Source organism: Engystomops pustulosus, chromosome 7 (assembly GCF_040894005.1).
Source record: "Engystomops pustulosus chromosome 7, aEngPut4.maternal, whole genome shotgun sequence".
Taxonomy (NCBI): Eukaryota; Metazoa; Chordata; class Amphibia; order Anura; family Leptodactylidae; genus Engystomops; species Engystomops pustulosus.
Genome location: NC_092417.1, coordinates 156,036,738 through 156,055,564, shown reverse-complemented (window position 1 = coordinate 156,055,564; position 18,827 = coordinate 156,036,738). Strand labels below are relative to the sequence as shown.

Here is an 18,827-nt window from a genome sequence, read left to right as displayed (position 1 = left end):
CTGAGTATGAGCTGAGTATGGACTGATTGAAGCATAAGCTGCAGGAGGTCCAAATGCAGGTGTGAACTGGGCCTTAGCAGCAGATGATTCTGCTGTGGCAATCCTGTCCCGTGTGTCCCCCAGAATGGGCCTGTAGGGGTCTCATCTGTCAGTCCCTTCTCACATTACCTGCTTTATGATTAGGCTGCTGTTTACATTACAAGACATCACTTTACTGCCAGCTTCACTGTGAGAGCCCATCCCTGACTTTTGTACTTTGAGTCTTTTTGAGTTCTTGTTACGCATCTGCTTTGTATTTATTGTCTTTGTGTGTATCGTGAAAGTTCTAATGGGCAGAGTTTTCTCTTCTTTTGTTTCCTTAGTACAATGTTAGTACAATGTTATTGCCATGTAATATCAATCATTCAATCATATCAATCATTATGGAGCTTCTTCTCATTGTACAGGTGCCCAAACATGTTACAAGAAAACTGGCTCCTGGCGATACTTAGATGGAAATGTTTTAGATATAACACCAACAGAAATCTAAATGTGCTCACACTCGCCTTATGATTACTATTATTCTGCTCCATTAAAGGGGTATTTCAGTAACTGGGGATAACTTGCTGAATGGTGGTGTCTGACAGCTGGAACTCTACGGATTACAAGAGGGTTTGTATATTTCCAGACTTGTACCATATGAGTTGATTTTAATGTGACATCACTGTGTATATTATCCCTGTTATGTGACATCTGTAACATCACCGTAATTTCTCTGTACTGTGACATCATTATGTGTATAATTCCTGTACAGCGACATCACTGTGTGTATTATCTCTGTACAGCAACATCACTGTGTGTATTATGTCTGTACTGTGACATCATTGTGTGTATTATCTCTGTACTGTGACATCATTGTGTGTATAATTCCTGTACAGCAACATCACTGTGTGTATTATCTCTGTACTGTGACATCACTGTGTATTATCCTTGTACTGTGACATCACTGTGTGTATTATCTCTGTACTGTGACATCACTGTGTGTATTATCTCTGTACTGTGACATCACTGTGTATTATCCCTGTAATGTGACATCACTGTGTGTATTATCTCTGTAATGTGACATAACTCTGTGTATTATTTCTGTAGTTTGACATCACTGTGTGTATTATCTCTGTACTGTGACATCACTGTGTGTATTATCTTTGTACTGTGACATCACTGTGTATTATTTCTGTACTGTGACATCACTGTGTATTATCTCTGTACTGTGACATCACTGTGTGTATTATCTCTGTAATGTGACATAACTGTGTGTATTATTTCTGTAGTTTGACATCACTGTGTGTATTATCTCTGTACTGTGACATCACTGTGTGTATTATCCTTGTACTTTGACATCACTGTGTATTATCCCTGTACTGTGACATCACTGTGTGTATTATCTTTGTACTGTGACATCACTGTGTGTATTATCTCTGTACTGTGACATCACTGTGTGTATTATCCCTGTACTGTGACATCATTGTGTGTATAATTCCTGTACAGCGACATCACTGTGTGTATTATCTCTGTACTGTGACATCACTGTGTATTATCGTCATACTGTGACATCACTGTGTGTATTATCTCTGTACTGTGACATCACTGTGTATTATCCCTGTAATGTGACATCACTGTGTGTATTATCTCTGTAATGTGACATAACTGTGTGTATAATTTCTGTAGTTTGACATCACTGTGTGTATTATCCCTGTACTGTGACATCACTGGGTGTATTATCCCTGTACTGTGACATCACTATGTGTATTATCTCTGTACTGTGACATCACTGTGTGTATTATCTCTGTACTGTGACATCACTGTGTGTATTATCTTTGTACTTTGACATCACTGTGTATTATCTCTGTACTGTGACATCACTGTGTGTATTATCCCTGTACTGTGACATCACTGTGTGTATTATCTTTGTACTGTGACATCACTGTGTGTATTATCTCTGTACTGTGACATCACTGTGTGTATTATCTCTGTACTGTGACATCACTGTGTGTATTATCTTTGTACTGTGACATCACTGTGTGTATTATCTCTGTACTGTGACATCACTGTGTGTATTATCTCTGTACTGTGACATCACTGTGTATTATCCCTGTAATGTGACATCACTGTGTGTATTATCCCTGTACTGTGACATCACTGTGTGTATTATCCCTGTACTGTGACATCACTATGTGTATTATCCCTGTACTGTGACATCACTGTGTGTATTATCCCTGTACTGTGACATCACTATGTGTATTATCTCTGTACTGTGACATCACTGTGTGTATTATCTCTGTACTGTGACATCACTGTGTATTATCCCTGTAATGTGACATCACTGTGTGTATTATCCCTGTACTGTGACATCACTATGTGTATTATCTTTGTACTGTGACATCACTGTGTGTATTATCTCTGTACTGTGACATCACTGTGTGTATTATCTCTGTACTGTGACGTCACTGTGTATTATCCCTGTAATGTGACATCACTGTGTGTATTATCCCTGTACTGTGACATCACTGTGTGTATTATCCCTGTACTGTGACATCACTGTGTGTATTATCCCTGTACTGTGACATCACTGTGTGTATTATCTCTGTACTGTGACATCACTGTGTGTATTATCTTTGTACTTTGACATCACTGTGTATTATCTCTGTACTGTGACATCACTGTGTGTATTATCCCTGTACTGTGACATCACTGTGTGTATTATCTTTGTACTGTGACATCACTGTGTGTATTATCTCTGTACTGTGACATCACTGTGTGTATTATCTCTGTACTGTGACATCACTGTGTGTATTATCTCTGTACTGTGACATCACTGTGTGTATTATCTTTGTACTGTGACATCACTGTGTGTATTATCTCTGTACTGTGACATCACTGTGTGTATTATCCCTGTACTGTGACATCACTGGGTGTATTATCCCTGTACTGTGACATCACTGTGTGTATTATCCCTGTACTGTGACATCACTATGTGTATTATCTCTGTACTGTGACATCACTGTGTGTATTATCTCTGTACTGTGACATCACTGTGTGTATTATCTTTGTACTTTGACATCACTGTGTATTATCTCTGTACTGTGACATCACTGTGTGTATTATCCCTGTACTGTGACATCACTGTGTGTATTATCTTTGTACTGTGACATCACTGTGTGTATTATCTCTGTACTGTGACATCACTGTGTGTATTATCTCTGTACTGTGATATCACTGTGTGTATTATCTCTGTACTGTGACATCACTGTGTGTATTATCTCTGTACTGTGACATCACTGTGTGTATTATCTTTGTACTGTGACATCACTGTGTGTATTATCTCTGTACTATGACATCACTGTGTGTATTATCTCTGTACTGTGACATCACTGTGTGTATTATCCCTGTACTGTGACATCACTGTGTGTATTATCTTTGTACTGTGACATCACTGTGTGTATTATCTTTGTACTGTGACATCACTGTGTGTATTATCTCTGTACTGTGACATCACTGTATTATCTTTGTATTGTCTTTGACGTAACTATACGCACATCAAGTGTATATTATGACACAAACCCAATAAACTGTGCAGGGGTAATGAAACATCAAAAAACCTGTACATGAGCAGGACAGAAAAAATGAAGACTAACAGCACCCCATAAATCCTATGCACTATTATAGGGCATATTAGATAAATTGTGCTACATGGTTAAGCGCATTTTTAATGCGTCTGTAAAACAGTTGTGAACACTGCCTTATAAATGTCAGACCACAGCGAGCCTCTGCAGCCTCCATTGTGACAGGATATTTGTTTTCATAGATTGTTTATCTGAATTACATGAATTGGCAGCGTCTACTTTCGGTGGCTATCCATTTCCCTATATAATTGTGGCCACAAGGCGGTGACATCTTTTATATGCCTATGTGCTGTAGATTCTATCATGCACAATGCATTGGTGTCATGGATACTACATTATGTTGATAAATGTGCCATTATGCAATGTGGCACAGTAGCCCATTGCAGCCAATCATATTCCAGCTCTCATTTCAAAGACCATATAAGCACAGACTTGATTGGTTGCCCTTGTCCACTCCTTCACAGGAACTCCCTTATGGGTGCCAGATTCATCCTGTTGAAGGCAGAACAAAGCTTATTTGCTCAGAGCAACCAATCAGATTCCAGTTGTCATGTCGAAGAGCATATAAGTAGAGACTTGATTGGTTGTCCTGGGCCATTGCTCCTCAGGAGATGTTTTGTCAGTGCCTTTTTTTGGTAGAGGAGAGGAGTTCCCCATTGCAACTAATCAGATTTCAGCTCTCATTTCTGTAATAACTTGTAAGCAGAGACTTGATTGGTTGTCATTGGTCAGTGTCTGTTCTGGCAATTGCAGAGAGAAAACAACTGAGTTGCCCATTGCAACCAATCAGAATCTAGCTCTTATTTATTAAACCATGTAAGCAGAGACTTGATTGGTTTCCCTGGTGAACTACCTTAGGAGACCCAGCTCCATCCTTTTCAAAGCATCTTCTTTACTCTGATCAACCAATCAGATTTCCAAAAACATAAAAGCAGAGACTTGATTGGTTGCCCTAGTGAACTCCCTTATGAGAGCCAGCACCATCCTTTTCAAGGCAGCTTATTTACTCTGATCAACCAATCATATTCCAGCTCTCATTTTCAAGAACATATAAGTAGAGACTTGATTGGTTACCCTATGCCATTCCTCTACATAAGCTGTCCTGAGTTCCCTATCAGATTGCAGCTCTCATTTCTATGGCCATCTAAGCAGACACTTGATTGGTTGCGCTGGATTAGCGCCTATTCCATTGCATCCAATGAGCTTCTAGTAATGAGGTCGGTTGTTTATGTAATAAAAGGCGCCCTCTTGATGTTTGCTGTCTCTTCCTTCTGCCCAGCAGTCAGTTTGCCCCTCTCTCTTTCTCTCTCGCTATCAGTGCCTGTCTCTTCTATGGGGAAGTGAGACGCGCTTCCTGAGGGAGGGACAGTCACTGACTGGCCTGACACAGACTGTCTCTGCTGCTGTGGAGGGAGGAACAGAGAGAGTGCGGGGGAGAGGAAGAAGAAGAAGCACGAAGTGGAGAGACAGTCAGAGACTGCGGGACTGCAGGGGGTGATAGTCTGCAGCCCGGGCATGGAGGAGGAGCACTCTGCAGGTGAGTGGAGCAATGGGGCGACTTTTGCCTCATCATAAGGAATATAGGGGTCTGCAACCTGCTGTGCAACTACAACCCCCAAGAAGGATGGGAGTCGTAGTGTCCCTGCAATAAACAGGAGGCTTCTCATTACTTCCATTGATGTTATTATTGGGATGTTCAACTTTTAAGAAAAGTTTTTCTTTTATTCTTGACACCAATTTCAAGCTCTCTGTTTGCTGTCAGTGAATTGAATTGTGAAAAGAATTGGGTATTCTTATTATAGAAATCTATGGCATATCTATAGGACAACTATAGATTATGAGAAGATCCATCAGATACAGATTCTGTGTGCCCCCAGGCTTATGTAGCTGACATTTTGCCTGTCCTATATCTGGGATTTGTGCCTAAATCCTGAATGGGGACTCCCCAAAATCCCTATATTGGTGGACGCACATGCACAGCTTTCTACATTCTCCTCTGGGAGCCATGGAAGTAGCCGGATGCAGCCAGAGTCTCAATCAGGAGATCAGTGCGGGTACCAAATGTGTCAACCACTTATTATCAAACACCTATGTCATGTCCTGTGGTCATATCATACATGTATAAGATGGGAAAACCCCTTTAACCCTAGTTTCCGGTGTATATCTGTATATAAACAACCCCTTAAATGCTACACGTCTCCTCTTAGTCTGCTACAATGTATCAGTGTTCATTAGATGTATCAGGTTGCAGTAAATCAGTCCTTGCTGTTACCCACATGCTTAATTTTGTGTGTTTATTTCACTGGAAGCAAACAAAGGTATTAATATACATAAGGTATTGAAGCAATAGGGTTAATTCTTTTACCCCTGATCTGGGTGCAACTTTAGACATAAGACATAAAATAGTCAATTATAGGGATCAATATCGATATAGAAGTTTGTTGCCCACCAGTTCGGTCCAAGAAACTCTCTCAGTCCACCTTTGGGATTTACTGGATCGAACCTTGATAACAGAACTCAGGATGATTTTGATACCATCGGTATTTGTCATATATTTGTTATCCATGGCCTCCTTCCTTTTAAAATCAACTCTTAAAATTATGTTATGGAGCCCGAAGTTCTCCTGGGTGGGTGGGCTTAATCAGATCCCATCCATGCTGTAGCTTCACAGGCTGTTACTCAAGGTGAGATTACATCAAGAAGTGGGAGGGGGAAGTGCTGAGGGAGGGGGAAGACAGCAAATCTGCAGTATGAAGGGGCTCTGGTAGAGCCTCCAGAGCCCTTCACGCTCTTTAGATGAATTATAAAAGTTGATTTTAGAAGTAAGGGGGCCTTGGATAACAAATATGAGACAATCACCATAGTCACAGTGCCTGGATCTATGGGTAAGTGTCCCTGGTTTATCATGATGGATTTTGATGGTACTTTGAAGGTAGATTTCCATTAACCCTAGAATAGGGGATTAATTGGTCCGAGAAACTCACCCCATGAGCTTGTGGGAATTCCTGGACCGAACTTCGTATTTTAGGTTTAGTCCGGTAAATCCTATAAGCGCACAGAATGAGCATCTTGGACCAATGGGCATAAAACCAGAGGAGATGTAACACCTGGCACCACCAATACTGTTCACAGTGGCTGAGCTATAATACCAAGCATTGCCACTGTGCAATGTATAGCGCTGTGCTCGGTGAGCAATGAGGAGAGGCAGGAATCTTTAGAACGATTGGTGACAATGCTGGCTGTCTGACCATCACTGATCTGATATTCTAAGTGATCTTTCCTGGAGTACCCCTTTAACATGTATTGACATAACTGAACACCATAACAGAAACCTTTACACTAAATTCTGTGGGGTCTTCTATGTGCTGCTGATAACCATCAAATGATGCCTCAAAAGACAATCATTTCTATTCTATTCCGATGATGGAGCAAAACAATGGAATGGATCAGTTGTAAACAGAGAAGTGATAGCGTTCAGATAGGATTTGTCATCACTTCATAACTACAGTGGGTCTTGCCTCCCATTAACTAAACAGAGAAACGGAAGCTGCTGCAGTATATTTCCTGCACAGTGACGATCCTGTACCCCCCAAAGGGAATTCTAAAAAATCTCTATTCAAGTGAATTGGTGCAGGAGGACCAGAGCACAACTTTGCCGGGAAAATCATCATCAGCGAACTTGTGGTATTCTCTCCCACCAAACACCAACTGGGAAGAGATAATATCCTAGACATAAGCTATCACTTCTAAAACATGATAATGAACTTCATACTTATCTGGGGTGCATCTTCATTGTGTGACAAAATCTGTATGTCGATGTACATATCAGTGATATCTTAAAACTTAATCTTTCATTAATAGGAAGTATTATGCGTCTCTGTTTCTGGGTCAGACCTTCAGCAACGAACATGTTTTTTATTGCAAAACTTTACACATCAATGCAAAATTGCATGAAGGCGCCTGTTAGTGTAAAGTGCTGAGTGATATTTTCATAAGGCACTGGGGGGGACATTAATCATAGTCTGTTAGACTGTTTTGAGCGTCTTTTAGCGCAAAAATCTGGCGCATCTCGTTAATTAGGCGCATTTATGCACGGCAAAGTTCGGCACTTAGTGGTTTTGAGTCCCTGCGCCTTATCTGACATAGTGAGTGCGTCCTAAACAGATGTTTGCACGGCATCTATCACAAAAGTGCGCATAAAAAGGCACAAAATAGGCGCAGAAAATGCACCTCCTCTGAGCAGGTGCACTTCCAAAAAAACTTCCCTTTTCATTACTAAAAACATACATTTTAGGTTCCCAAATGAAGAATAACCTCTATGCAACATGGAAAATACTTCGGAGCAGTTTTAAAATGTAAAATTTCTCCAGTAACGACTTCATCATTGTCTATGGGATCATCTCTGGGAGTGATTATTGTCTATAGGATCATCTCTGGGAGTGATTATTGTCTTATTGTACAGATCTGAGAATATTATCAGTCTCTATTTCATGTAAATTATAATAACAAAAGGCAAAGACTAATTTCAGCAAGAATTTTTTTTTTTTTTTTTACATCTCTGTCACTTTTAGTCCCTGCAGTTACATCACAATGATAGTTTTTTGGTGCAGAGATGACGCCCTGAACGTTCTGTCATCTTTTCTAAGTCTCCTTTCATTATTGCTCACAAATGAGATCTAACAATTTGCGCCAAATTTAGGCGCAAATGAATGGGACATGCGACAATTCCAAAGTGCATTTACTAAGGCAGAACTAGATCCATCATAGATCAGGAGCCAAAAAGTAGAGCAAACCAGGCACAAAAATAGGCGAACCTGAGACCCCACTATGATTAATGTCCCCCTGGGTGTCTATTATCAGAAAGTAGATGAGTGAAGGAGAATAATGTGATTTTTTGAAAGTTCTGAAATCAGGTCTTGCATCAAAATGTACCGTTTACATTAAAAGATTAATCATCGGGATTTGTGTTTTGCAAGAAACTTTTGCATTCTATTGTATTATAATATTAGTTTTACCCATCAGAATATGAGGAGGAATAGGAGAAGAGATGTGTCTTGTGAACAATAGCAGACAGCAGTATGAGCCTGTGTGTGTGGATCGGTATGGGGTGTGTATGTCCCAGACATTGTGGAGGAGGGTGTGTAGATTGGATTCGCAGTGTGAAAGTCGAGCACGTTGTCAAACAATAACATGGTCTGTGGGAAAGTGAGCGTGGCTGCAGGTGTATAACACAATGGAGCTTGGCTGAGTGGCAGGTACCCATAGCCTCTGGCAGCCTGGTAATTGTCTTATATCACACAGATGAGTGCCAGCCAGTGGGATGGGAGACTCGTCTCCAGGCTCAGGCGGAAGAAGTCATGTTGTTGAAGTCGGCCTTATGTGATGTTCTGCAGAGATTACGCATCTTGGAGGCGCAGTTTCCTCCCGGACACTTCAGTAAGTAAAAAATGTACACATGTGACTATATCATACTAAAAATCAGACCAGTTATTAGGAAATACTGTTTATTTTTAGGAATGATAATTAGTCATTGTAAACAGGGTGATGACTTTACTGTGATCTGCAGTTTCAGTGCCACTATATTACCAGTCTGTCTTGTGGTGCCCTAATAATACCATACAAAATCCTCTCTACTCTAGTGGTCAGAGGAGGCCCCCATTAATAGAAAAGGTAGTCCATATTCAACTCCCAATTAGTCATAGCAGACCAGTTTACTTCTATAGTAGTTTCAGATTCCCACTCACTTTTACAATAAAGCATTATCAATTCCTGCAACCTTTCCGGGGGTCACAGCCGCTTCTCCCAGTAGTCACAACAGAGTTTGCCATCATTTTGTCTCAAGCAGTTGTATTAAAGGGATTGACCAGAAGGTTAAAAACATGGCTGCTTTCTTCTAAAAACAGCTCCACACCTCACTATGTTTTGTTCCCGAATTGCAGCTCATCTATATAGAGATGAATGAATCTTAGTTGCAATTCCAGACACTACTCATGGTGAAGAAAAGAGCTGTTTTTGGAAGAATGCAATCTCCGGAGAAGCCATTTAAAGTTTTCCCACCTCCTTGTAGTTGAAGGTCTCATAGAAAACCCTCCCGAGGCCTCACCGTCCCACACACAGTAGTTTTGGCAGATCTTCTCTATTCCTTTAGTAGTGCCAAGAAGACCTCCTAGTCCCGTTTGATGAGTTTCATCAAAATATCTCCAGCTTTCTCCATGATATAGTAATCATAGCAGGACTCCTCTACCCAGACATTATAGACAGCGTCCCTCCCTCTCAGTGGTCACCAAAAAGCCCCCTCCGGCCTTTCATCCGCTACCACACTCTGCTTGCTTCTCCTATTGCTGCATATCATATGAAGTTTCCTGGCTGAGGCAGGGGGAGCACACAGCTCTGTCATTGTGTTATAAATCGCCTCCTTAGTTTGAATATCTCCCATTTTCAACAATATTACTTCAGTCTCTATACAGTCATGTGATATAATAATGTGACTGCATCCTCCATCGTCTGGCTGGGCACATGCTTTATTTTCGGTGGGACTCATCCAACACATTTTTATATTGAGTGGTGACTGCCAGATGAGCCTGTACAACTATAAGCAGCGTGTGTGAGATTTGTGAAACAGTTTCTAAAGTTTTACAGAAGAAAGTTCCACTCCATGGAGAAACCACAGAAACCATGGGGCTTGGCCTGGGGTATTTCAGGTGACGCGTCCTTGGATTGTAGTTGTTCTCATTCCTTATCTTCTCCATCAAACCCAGACCAGCATGTCTCATCTTCCAGCTACATGTCTTCTCTTGTGGTCTTCACATTTTTCACTACCCTCTATATCCCTGTCCCCTAACAGAATCATCCTGCTGCCACCTCTGAGACTGTTCCTCCAATTACTGTTATAGTGTTATATAGAGAATGCCCTTACTGTGATCCCTGAAATGTATAATGCCCCATTTTGGACCCCAAAGCGCCCTTTGTTCTGACCCCACACAATCTATTGTCCCGATTGTAGCCCCCAACACTTCATAACACGTCCTCTCTGATGCCCAATCTGGTGGTCTCCACACTTTATTATACTCCCCTCCTGTGACCACCACACTTTAGTATGCCCCTTCTCTTTTCTATCCCATAATAAACAATGCAACCTGTCTCATGGCCCCCACACTTATTAATGACTCCACTCTTGTGACCCCCCCCTGCCCCCCTGCATTTAACATGTCCCCATCTTTTGTCCCAGAAATTTTACAATGAACCTGTCTTTTGGCCCCCACACCTAATTCTACCAACTTTCTTATAGCACCCACACTATATAATAATCCCCCCTCCTCCCCCCCAAAAAACGAATATCTACCCCTCTTCCATACAAGCAGGTCTTCTCGACACTCAATTTTGAGCGGATTGGAGAAGTAGAGGTTTTGTAGTTACTTCATAGTGTTAATGCAGATAGCATCTGGTGTATTTGCGGAATGTCCATGGACATTAGGGCTCAGGCCAAAAGCTCCGGAGCCCGTGCCCCATATCCTTTGACATAGAGATTGCCCTGGGTTTGGTTCTATGTGAATGTACACTAGCACTAAACCTAGACTCTAGAGCAGCATGTACAGTATCTGACTATTTGTGCGGTTAAAGGGGTTTTTGGGGCTAGATAGCTCCTCTATATAAGATTGGTGGTGGTTCAGAGAATTGAACAGGAAGCAGGCAGCTCCATTTTCCATGAAGTGGTCGTACCAGGTTACTGCAGATCTCATTCATTTGAACGGACTTGATTTCCCTGCTACACAGAGGGGCACATGTAGCGTAAGTCCAGCTTTGTCCGTCTGTTTTTTAGGACTTTTCTTGGCTTTTCTGCTGGTCAGATGTATCTTATTGGTTTCTCCTTATTGACACATGTGGCGTTTGGTCTTTAGTGAAATTGCGACTTTTGAAAACAAAACTCTCCACAAGTCGCAATCAGTTCCACGCTATTTTGTACGCCTGGTCAGAGACGGACATAGATTTGCGCCTAAATTTGTGACTTTTTAAAAAAAAGTTGCAACTTTCACATCTGGATTCTGGTGAAAACTCAGGAAACCGTGCAGAAAACTAGACAATGGCGAACCCTGAAAGGAGAGTTTTAGGCGCAAAAAGAGTCGCAAATGAGCACAAGCGCCATGAAAAGTCGCAAAAATGAAAGAAAAAGGCAAGCCAAAAGTTTGATACATGTGCCCCAGAGACTGAGTACAGCTGATTTGTGGGGTGCTGGGTGTGAGACCCCCACCAAGCTGATATTGAGGGCCTGATAGGTTATCCGTATTCCTTTTTATACCAGTATTATTAATAGGGGATTTTGATTTTTGCAGGTGCCTCCTCTCCCTCCATTATTCCGCCTGTCACTACCGTCCCTTCCCCACAGAAAACTACCAGGTACCTTTATGTCTACATGTACATTTATACAAGGAATCTTGTACTGTTGTTATGTCTTTTAGGCTTCTGTAAATCCCAGTGCATTTTTTTTCTATGCCCAAATAAGAGGTTTTAGCAAATATTCAGGAATTTGGATTAAAAATACTTTGTTGAGTTTCCCAGTTGTGTGAATGCAGCCAGCGGTATAAACAATGGATGTTATCATTCTGGTTGTTGTGGCTACATCCAGGGACAACCACATGTACATATTCTCCCCCAGTTTGGACTTCCTATACTCACTAAGTATCATATTATGTATATATGTATAATGTATAGCACAATGCCAATACAAATAGAATTCAATGCAATACAGCACAAAAACATCATAAATACAGATGTTTTCAATGAAAATATTACTGGCCCTGCTGCAGCGGTTTTTCCACAATCCGATCGCGTGCGCCAAAATCCTGGGGCAATTCAGGGGAAATCAGCGCAAATCGGAAATATTCGGGTAACACGTCGGGAAAACGCGAATTGGGCCCTTAGTAAAAGACCCCCAATATGTGATGAAACATATCATTATTCAGCTTTGTGCTGGAATGGATCAGGTAATTAATATAAAATAGATATAGATATATATTATATAGATACATATAGGGGCACATTTACTTACCTGGTCCTGCGGTGTTCACGAAAGCGTATTGTCCGGCGATAATGCACTGTGCCGCGATTCACTAAGATCGTGCGCCCGATATCCTGCATGTGTTGCTTCCCCGCTCAGGACCGCCTGAGTTCACCTTCTTCTTCCCGGTGCATGTGAGTGCTTGATCTTGCGACACAATTTGAAATACCTGTCCCAGCGGCGCAAATCCCGAAAACGTTGAAAAAACTGACTAAAGTGCGGCCGCAGACCCTTAGTAAATAAGCCCCATAGTCTGTAGCTGTTTTCTGTAGCTCACCTTTTAGCATTTCCCATTTAGAGGTGTAGTGTAGATAAGGATAACTACTTTATCTCTAGGAGGACAGGTTTATTTAACCCTAATAATTGTCTATTACGTTTACTGATCCAGCATATGGAACAGCAGCTCTTTCACATAGAGCACTGGTGGACCCTGTACTTATTCCAATAGTCAGATCCCCAACAATCCTATGGAAAAATCTCCATTAAAAGACCAGCCGCCTCAAGTAGGGGATGAAAGTCCTTTTTAGGATTCCCTCTTTTATGTGAAATCTTGTCCAAATACCTATAATAAATTAGTCTCCAAAGTCATGCAAAAATGAGCAGAGAAGAGTCATATTTTGGAGTTGAGAGGCTGCAGGGGAATGTCAATTCAGACATTAAGCATCACACCTTTTGGAGCGCATCAGCCTCCTAGATCTCTGAGCTACAGAACTGGAGATCCAGGCAGAAATTGGATTTTTAACTGTTGCTTGCATTTCAACAATGTATTCAACTGTCTTTATCTCCAGTTATGCAGATCATAGAACCACAAGCCTGATGTCATACAAATGATGCTTCTTATCTTAAACCATAAGCATATTTCTATTTCTATAAAGCCCAAGATAGCGGCGCCTGAACTGACACTCTTTTTGCAGCTTCTAAACATGACTCAGGCAAAATCTGACTCTTCTAAGCTCATTATCACATGACTTTGGAGGTAAGTTTTTTTTTATAGGTAAACAGGTGAGATTTCACATAAAAGAGGGAATTCTAGACAGGGAATTTCCTTCCAGAGGGGGCTGGTAGTTTAATAGGGTAAAATACTGTGTAAAATGATGTGCAATTGCCTTTGCTCACCTATATAGATACATATTTAGTGCTTTATAGTCTGGTTTTGACAAGTTGTGTCAGTACACTTATAGAAGTAAGGCCTGTTACAGCCCTTGTATACGTGCTGTATGGTGCCGCACACAGAGCAGTGGTCTGGAGTCCCTGCGTTATATAGAAATATAATGCAGGAACGTTCCCTCTGCCAGCAGAAGAGCCGTGCCGGAACTGTAATAGTTAATACAGTTCCGGCGCGGTATATATATATGTATATAGATGGTATTGTTATAGTAAGGCTGTATTCACATGACCGTGGGGGCACATATGTATGGCCACAAGATTACATACCTCCCCCATAGACGGCACTGGGCGCACGGAGGGATATGGTGCTGCACACGTGCGACACTGTACCGCTCCGTACACGGACATGTCCTATCTTTCTCCAGGTAACGGCACCGTGCGCCATGCATCGCTATGGAGAGAGGAGGGGTCACCCATCTTCCTCTCCATTGTGGCGAACTTATGCTACGGCCCGGCGGGTATAAGTATGTGTGTATGTAGCCTTTTTAAGACACTGGCACAGGATTTGCCATAACATTGTCTGTATTTTATTTTTTATTCTCTTTTAGCGAGACCTTAGAAAGGACAGGTTATCATAGATCTGAGCTTTGTACAGTGGGAACCCAAACCGAATGGTCTATGATTGATAAAGAACCCAAAGACTGTGTAGAAGCAGTGGTTGGGACAGTAACGTGTGAGAATGACTCTGTCAATGGAGAATCTGCAGATGGAATCGCTGAGTCTGAAGAGGTAGAAAAGGTTTTCCAGAGCCCGACACCAGAAGACGGAGGAGCTGCTGTATGTGCCGTGACACCACTGAGACTGAACAAGAAGGAGCTGTAAGTACAGTGTGACATGCTAGGGATGGCATTGTGTTTCTATAAGTTACTCCTTATGACATGTACAGGGACATAGCAGGGGTTGGGGTGGGGTCTGACTACAACTTCACACAGCGTATACTTTCATCAGTAGGATCAGAAAAGGGTTAAGTGGCCCTCACACATAAGATAGCTGTCAAACAAGCATTTCAATAATGTTCATGCTGTTTCACCGAAAGTAAGCCTCATAGAACCACTATTGTCATGTTGTCAAAGGATCTGACAGATGAATATGTCTCCACATGTACAGCCGACACTAGAAGTGTACACAAACATCACTGCCGTCTTCATGAAACAGCGACACTCTTGTCCATAGGCCATGTCTGGTATTGCAATTTGTTTGATATTCTTTTGAATCTGATCAAGCTACAATACTCGGTGAATACTGATAATAGTGGCATTTATTTGGGAAAAAAGCATCAATGTTTCATCTTATCTTTATATTCCCAGTAGTTGTGGGTTGCTAAGAAATTGAATAGTGAGAAGTGAATTGACGGAGTTAGCCACTAATACAAAACTTTACCAGAGTAAGTATAAAATCCTAATAGAGTCAACCATATTATACTGCAGGACACATGACCTGCAATTATTCAATGCAGAGTCCATTATGCATCCATTTTTTGTAATCTGATGAGGTGGTCTGTGCAAGGACCCAATACATTAGTCTGATTAAACCCTATGGCAGTTTTGGCGAACCTATGGCACGAGTGCCAGAGGTGGCACTTAGAGCCATTTCTGTGGGCACTCAGACCACCGCTCCAGGACAGAGTTCACCAAATAGGACCAAATCCACCTGTAGTCCCAGGCAACTTAAGAGATGTTTTAAAGCGACATTTCATTGGCTGTTTGAAAAGTGAGAAGCTGTTGACAGAACTGCAATGTCTTTGCATTGCTGGACATACCATTCTCCTTCTACAGAGAGAAGCAACAATGAGAGTCGGCATTTGCCCTTCTTTCAACTGTATTGGTTGCCTTAGGGGGTTGATACAATTGAAAATTGAGGAAGAACAGGTAGCAATAAGTTACTCCTTAAAATGCCACGTTGGCACTTCACGGTAAATAAGTGGATTTTAGTTGTAGCTTGGGCACTCTGTCTGTAAAAGGTTCGCCATCACTGCCTTATGGGAACAGCACAGTTTAGCCTGTAGGGTATGGAAAGGAAGGGGGATTTACCTGGATGTGCGGATGAAACATTGAAATATTAGGATTTTTAAATTATATTAACAATTACTCTGGTGTGCAATTCTAAAGTTCACTTATGAACTTTTTCAGGCAACATCTAGTATACATTTACAGGGCAGGAACACTCCATGCTAGCCCACTCTGCTGCTGGCTGCTCCCCTCTTCAACCCAGTCGGCAATTACTGGTGGTTTGCTATTATTTGTCATTATATCTGGGCTTGTACGCACAAAACTAGTGTATAAGTCCTGATAAATTTCCCCCAGTGACTCTACAAGATTTTCCTAGTAGTTTTGCATGCAGAAATCTGGTGTGGATTCCAGTAGCTGTGAAATAGCTGTGGTGTGGTGTGCACTCTGGGGACTGATATAGAATAAAAAGGGACATGCTCTTTCTATATGCAGCAGATTCCTATGTGTATTCAAAGCCAATCCAGATCTGCAGTGAATCTGCACAATCTGAAAATCTGCACGCTGTAGTATAAGAACACACAGATTAATTATTTGCAGAAAATATTTACAATCTAAAGATAACAGTTATAGCAGCATTACACTACATGTGAAATCACCTTTACACATACATATATACTGTATTAAGTACATGGAGTTGTAGTTTCTAACTTGTTATTCATCTGTGATGGCTTTAATCACATATTCAGTATTTTTTATATAGCACATCCTGTCATATACTCATTTATCATAAAGAGCTGTGTATACATAAATCAAGACAGATGATGTAAAATCCTCTCCATAGTGTTTAGAGTCACTGCTGACTTATTCGCACTATGTTATCTAATATAACATAGGCACATAGTGGCGTACAATCAGTAAACTTGGACAAAAGTTGTGCCAATTGCTTATGTTCACAGAAACTGCATTTTTAAATGAATCTAATTATTATTAAATAGATTTCCATAGACGCGGCCTCCATGATACTGTTTATGTACCGTATTTTTCGGACTATAAAAAAATCCTTTGATTTTCTCTGAAATCAAAGGTGCGTCTTATAGTCCAGTGCGCCTTATATATGAACCGTACTTGCAGCTGCCTTGAATTGTGCACAGGTCTGACACCTGCTGGTCATTCATCCTTATAATCAGGTGCGCCTTATAATCCAGTGCGCCTTATATATGAACCTAGACGTTCTAGCACGCATTTATTGATGGTGCGCTTTATAGACCGAATAATACGGTATACAGTGTTGTCTATCTGTGTTGGTGTATTTTCCCACAAGTTATATTTTGGTCTCCTGATATAATTTCTCACTTCATCCCAGATGGTGAATTGTCAGTAATGTGTCTAGAGGCTTCCAAGTGATGTTCCAAGGAGAATGGAATAAGATCTGGCAGGGAGATAATGCTGAATTCCATACCCTGATGTCCATAGTGATATGAGCCGGCTTTGTCCAGGGATTTTATTTTTACTTTCAACGTGTCAGTCAGTCCACGTTAACAGCAAATATTCTTTGCACACAAGTCAGAATATGTTAAAAGGGATCTGCTGGCTTAAAGGGAATGTGTCATAAGACAATCACCCTGGTGTGTGAATCTGTTTTTTATTTATTTATTTATTTTTTGAACTTTTTGGTGATATTTTTGTATAAATACTCACAGACAGAAGTAGGGAGAATGGAATATAGAAAATTGCATGTTATTGATTCACTAGTGCACATTTCTTACTGGCTCTCCATTCAGTTTAGAGGAACTGCAGGACGGTGATCATGCCTAGCTCCCATAGAAGGGAATATCTCCTTAGGCCTTAATTCACAAAGTGACTTTTGTTCCCCCATTGTTCTGGGGGTCCTCACAATCCTGTGTATATGGGAACATTTCTTTCATTGTACAACCCATTTAAAGGAAGTCTACCAGCAGTTTTGACAATACAAAACTGCAGCCACTATTAGGTATTGGCCCTGGAGACCTGTGTAATTATACCTTTGTGCGGGAGTAGGAGAGCAGTGCGGAGGCTCTGCTCTCTCAGAAATTGGCTGAAATGCTTCATCAGTGCTTCACCCGATCTCAGGACAGCGGTCAAAAGGGTCTGCCAGTGCTGGATCCTCTTGATCTTCGGACTGTGATCTATGGCCGTTTCGCGCTGTAAGCGCTTTCTCAAGCCTCGGACATTCCCTTCAATAAAGCGTTCCTGCATTTGACTATGGTGAGTGCTGTTTCTCTTTTCGATATTGGATTGTCTAATTGTGTCAAGCTTGGACGTGCACCCCACAGCAGAACTTGTTTTGTGCCGGTTTGCATGTACAGCCGCTGCTGCTGGACTTGGATATTGCTGTTTGCCTGTGACCAGGTGGTGCCGGTCGTTCTGCCTCTACGGTCCCTCTACATTATGCAGTAAGTTGGCTCACTGGGGGAGATTTACTAAAACTTTATAAAAGTTAGACAGACACTCTGCTAGAATATCAAAGTGTCTGATGCAGGATGTTAAATCTAGAGTAGTAAAACACTGTCTAGACTCACATTATACCTCCTGGTATTTGGCAATCACAGCCATAGCTTGTTGGCCAGAGGTGTCAATTTGCTGGATTAGCTGTTTGGCCACCAATATTTTGGGGACGTGCTGGATGCACCTGAACCCGAACTGAAAGTTCTGCTCCACTCATTGCTACTTACAGACGACCTTCACTCTTTCTGGCTAAGCCTCAGCAGTTCATAATTCAATGTCTGAAACTTTCTAAAACCCTCTGGGGGGAAACTATAGTAAAGAAGGCGAGACGGAGTGTTCATACCTCTGCCCACCTGGAGATGGGACTTTTACGTGCAGAAAACTATATAGTAAATCTCCCCCTCTGAGTCTACGTTCACATGTTGTGTTTACAATATGTTAACACTGAAACCACATTGTGTTTCCATCACATTTATGGTGCATTTGCATAAATGTGATGTGAAAGGAATG

General features: G+C 41.4%; 1 protein-coding gene across 2 annotated transcripts in view; it reads left to right on the top strand.

Annotated features, from left to right (window-relative positions):
• The first annotated feature begins 4,900 nt into the window (after nt 1–4,900).
• EML3 (EMAP like 3) overlaps nt 4,901–18,827 on the top strand; it is a 53,381-nt gene continuing 39,454 nt past the window's right edge. Inside the window, exons 1-4 of one of the 2 annotated variants that reach the window (XM_072118475.1) lie at nt 4,901–5,199; nt 8,964–9,098; nt 11,993–12,056; nt 14,433–14,702. In XM_072118475.1, coding sequence (XP_071974576.1) covers nt 5,178–5,199; nt 8,964–9,098; nt 11,993–12,056; nt 14,433–14,702 — 491 coding nt within the window. In that variant the 5' untranslated portion in view covers nt 4,901–5,177. Of the gene's footprint in view, nt 5,200–8,963; nt 9,099–11,992; nt 12,057–14,432; nt 14,703–18,827 lie in introns of those variants that run through there. The other variant, XM_072118476.1, reaches the window with a different exon arrangement.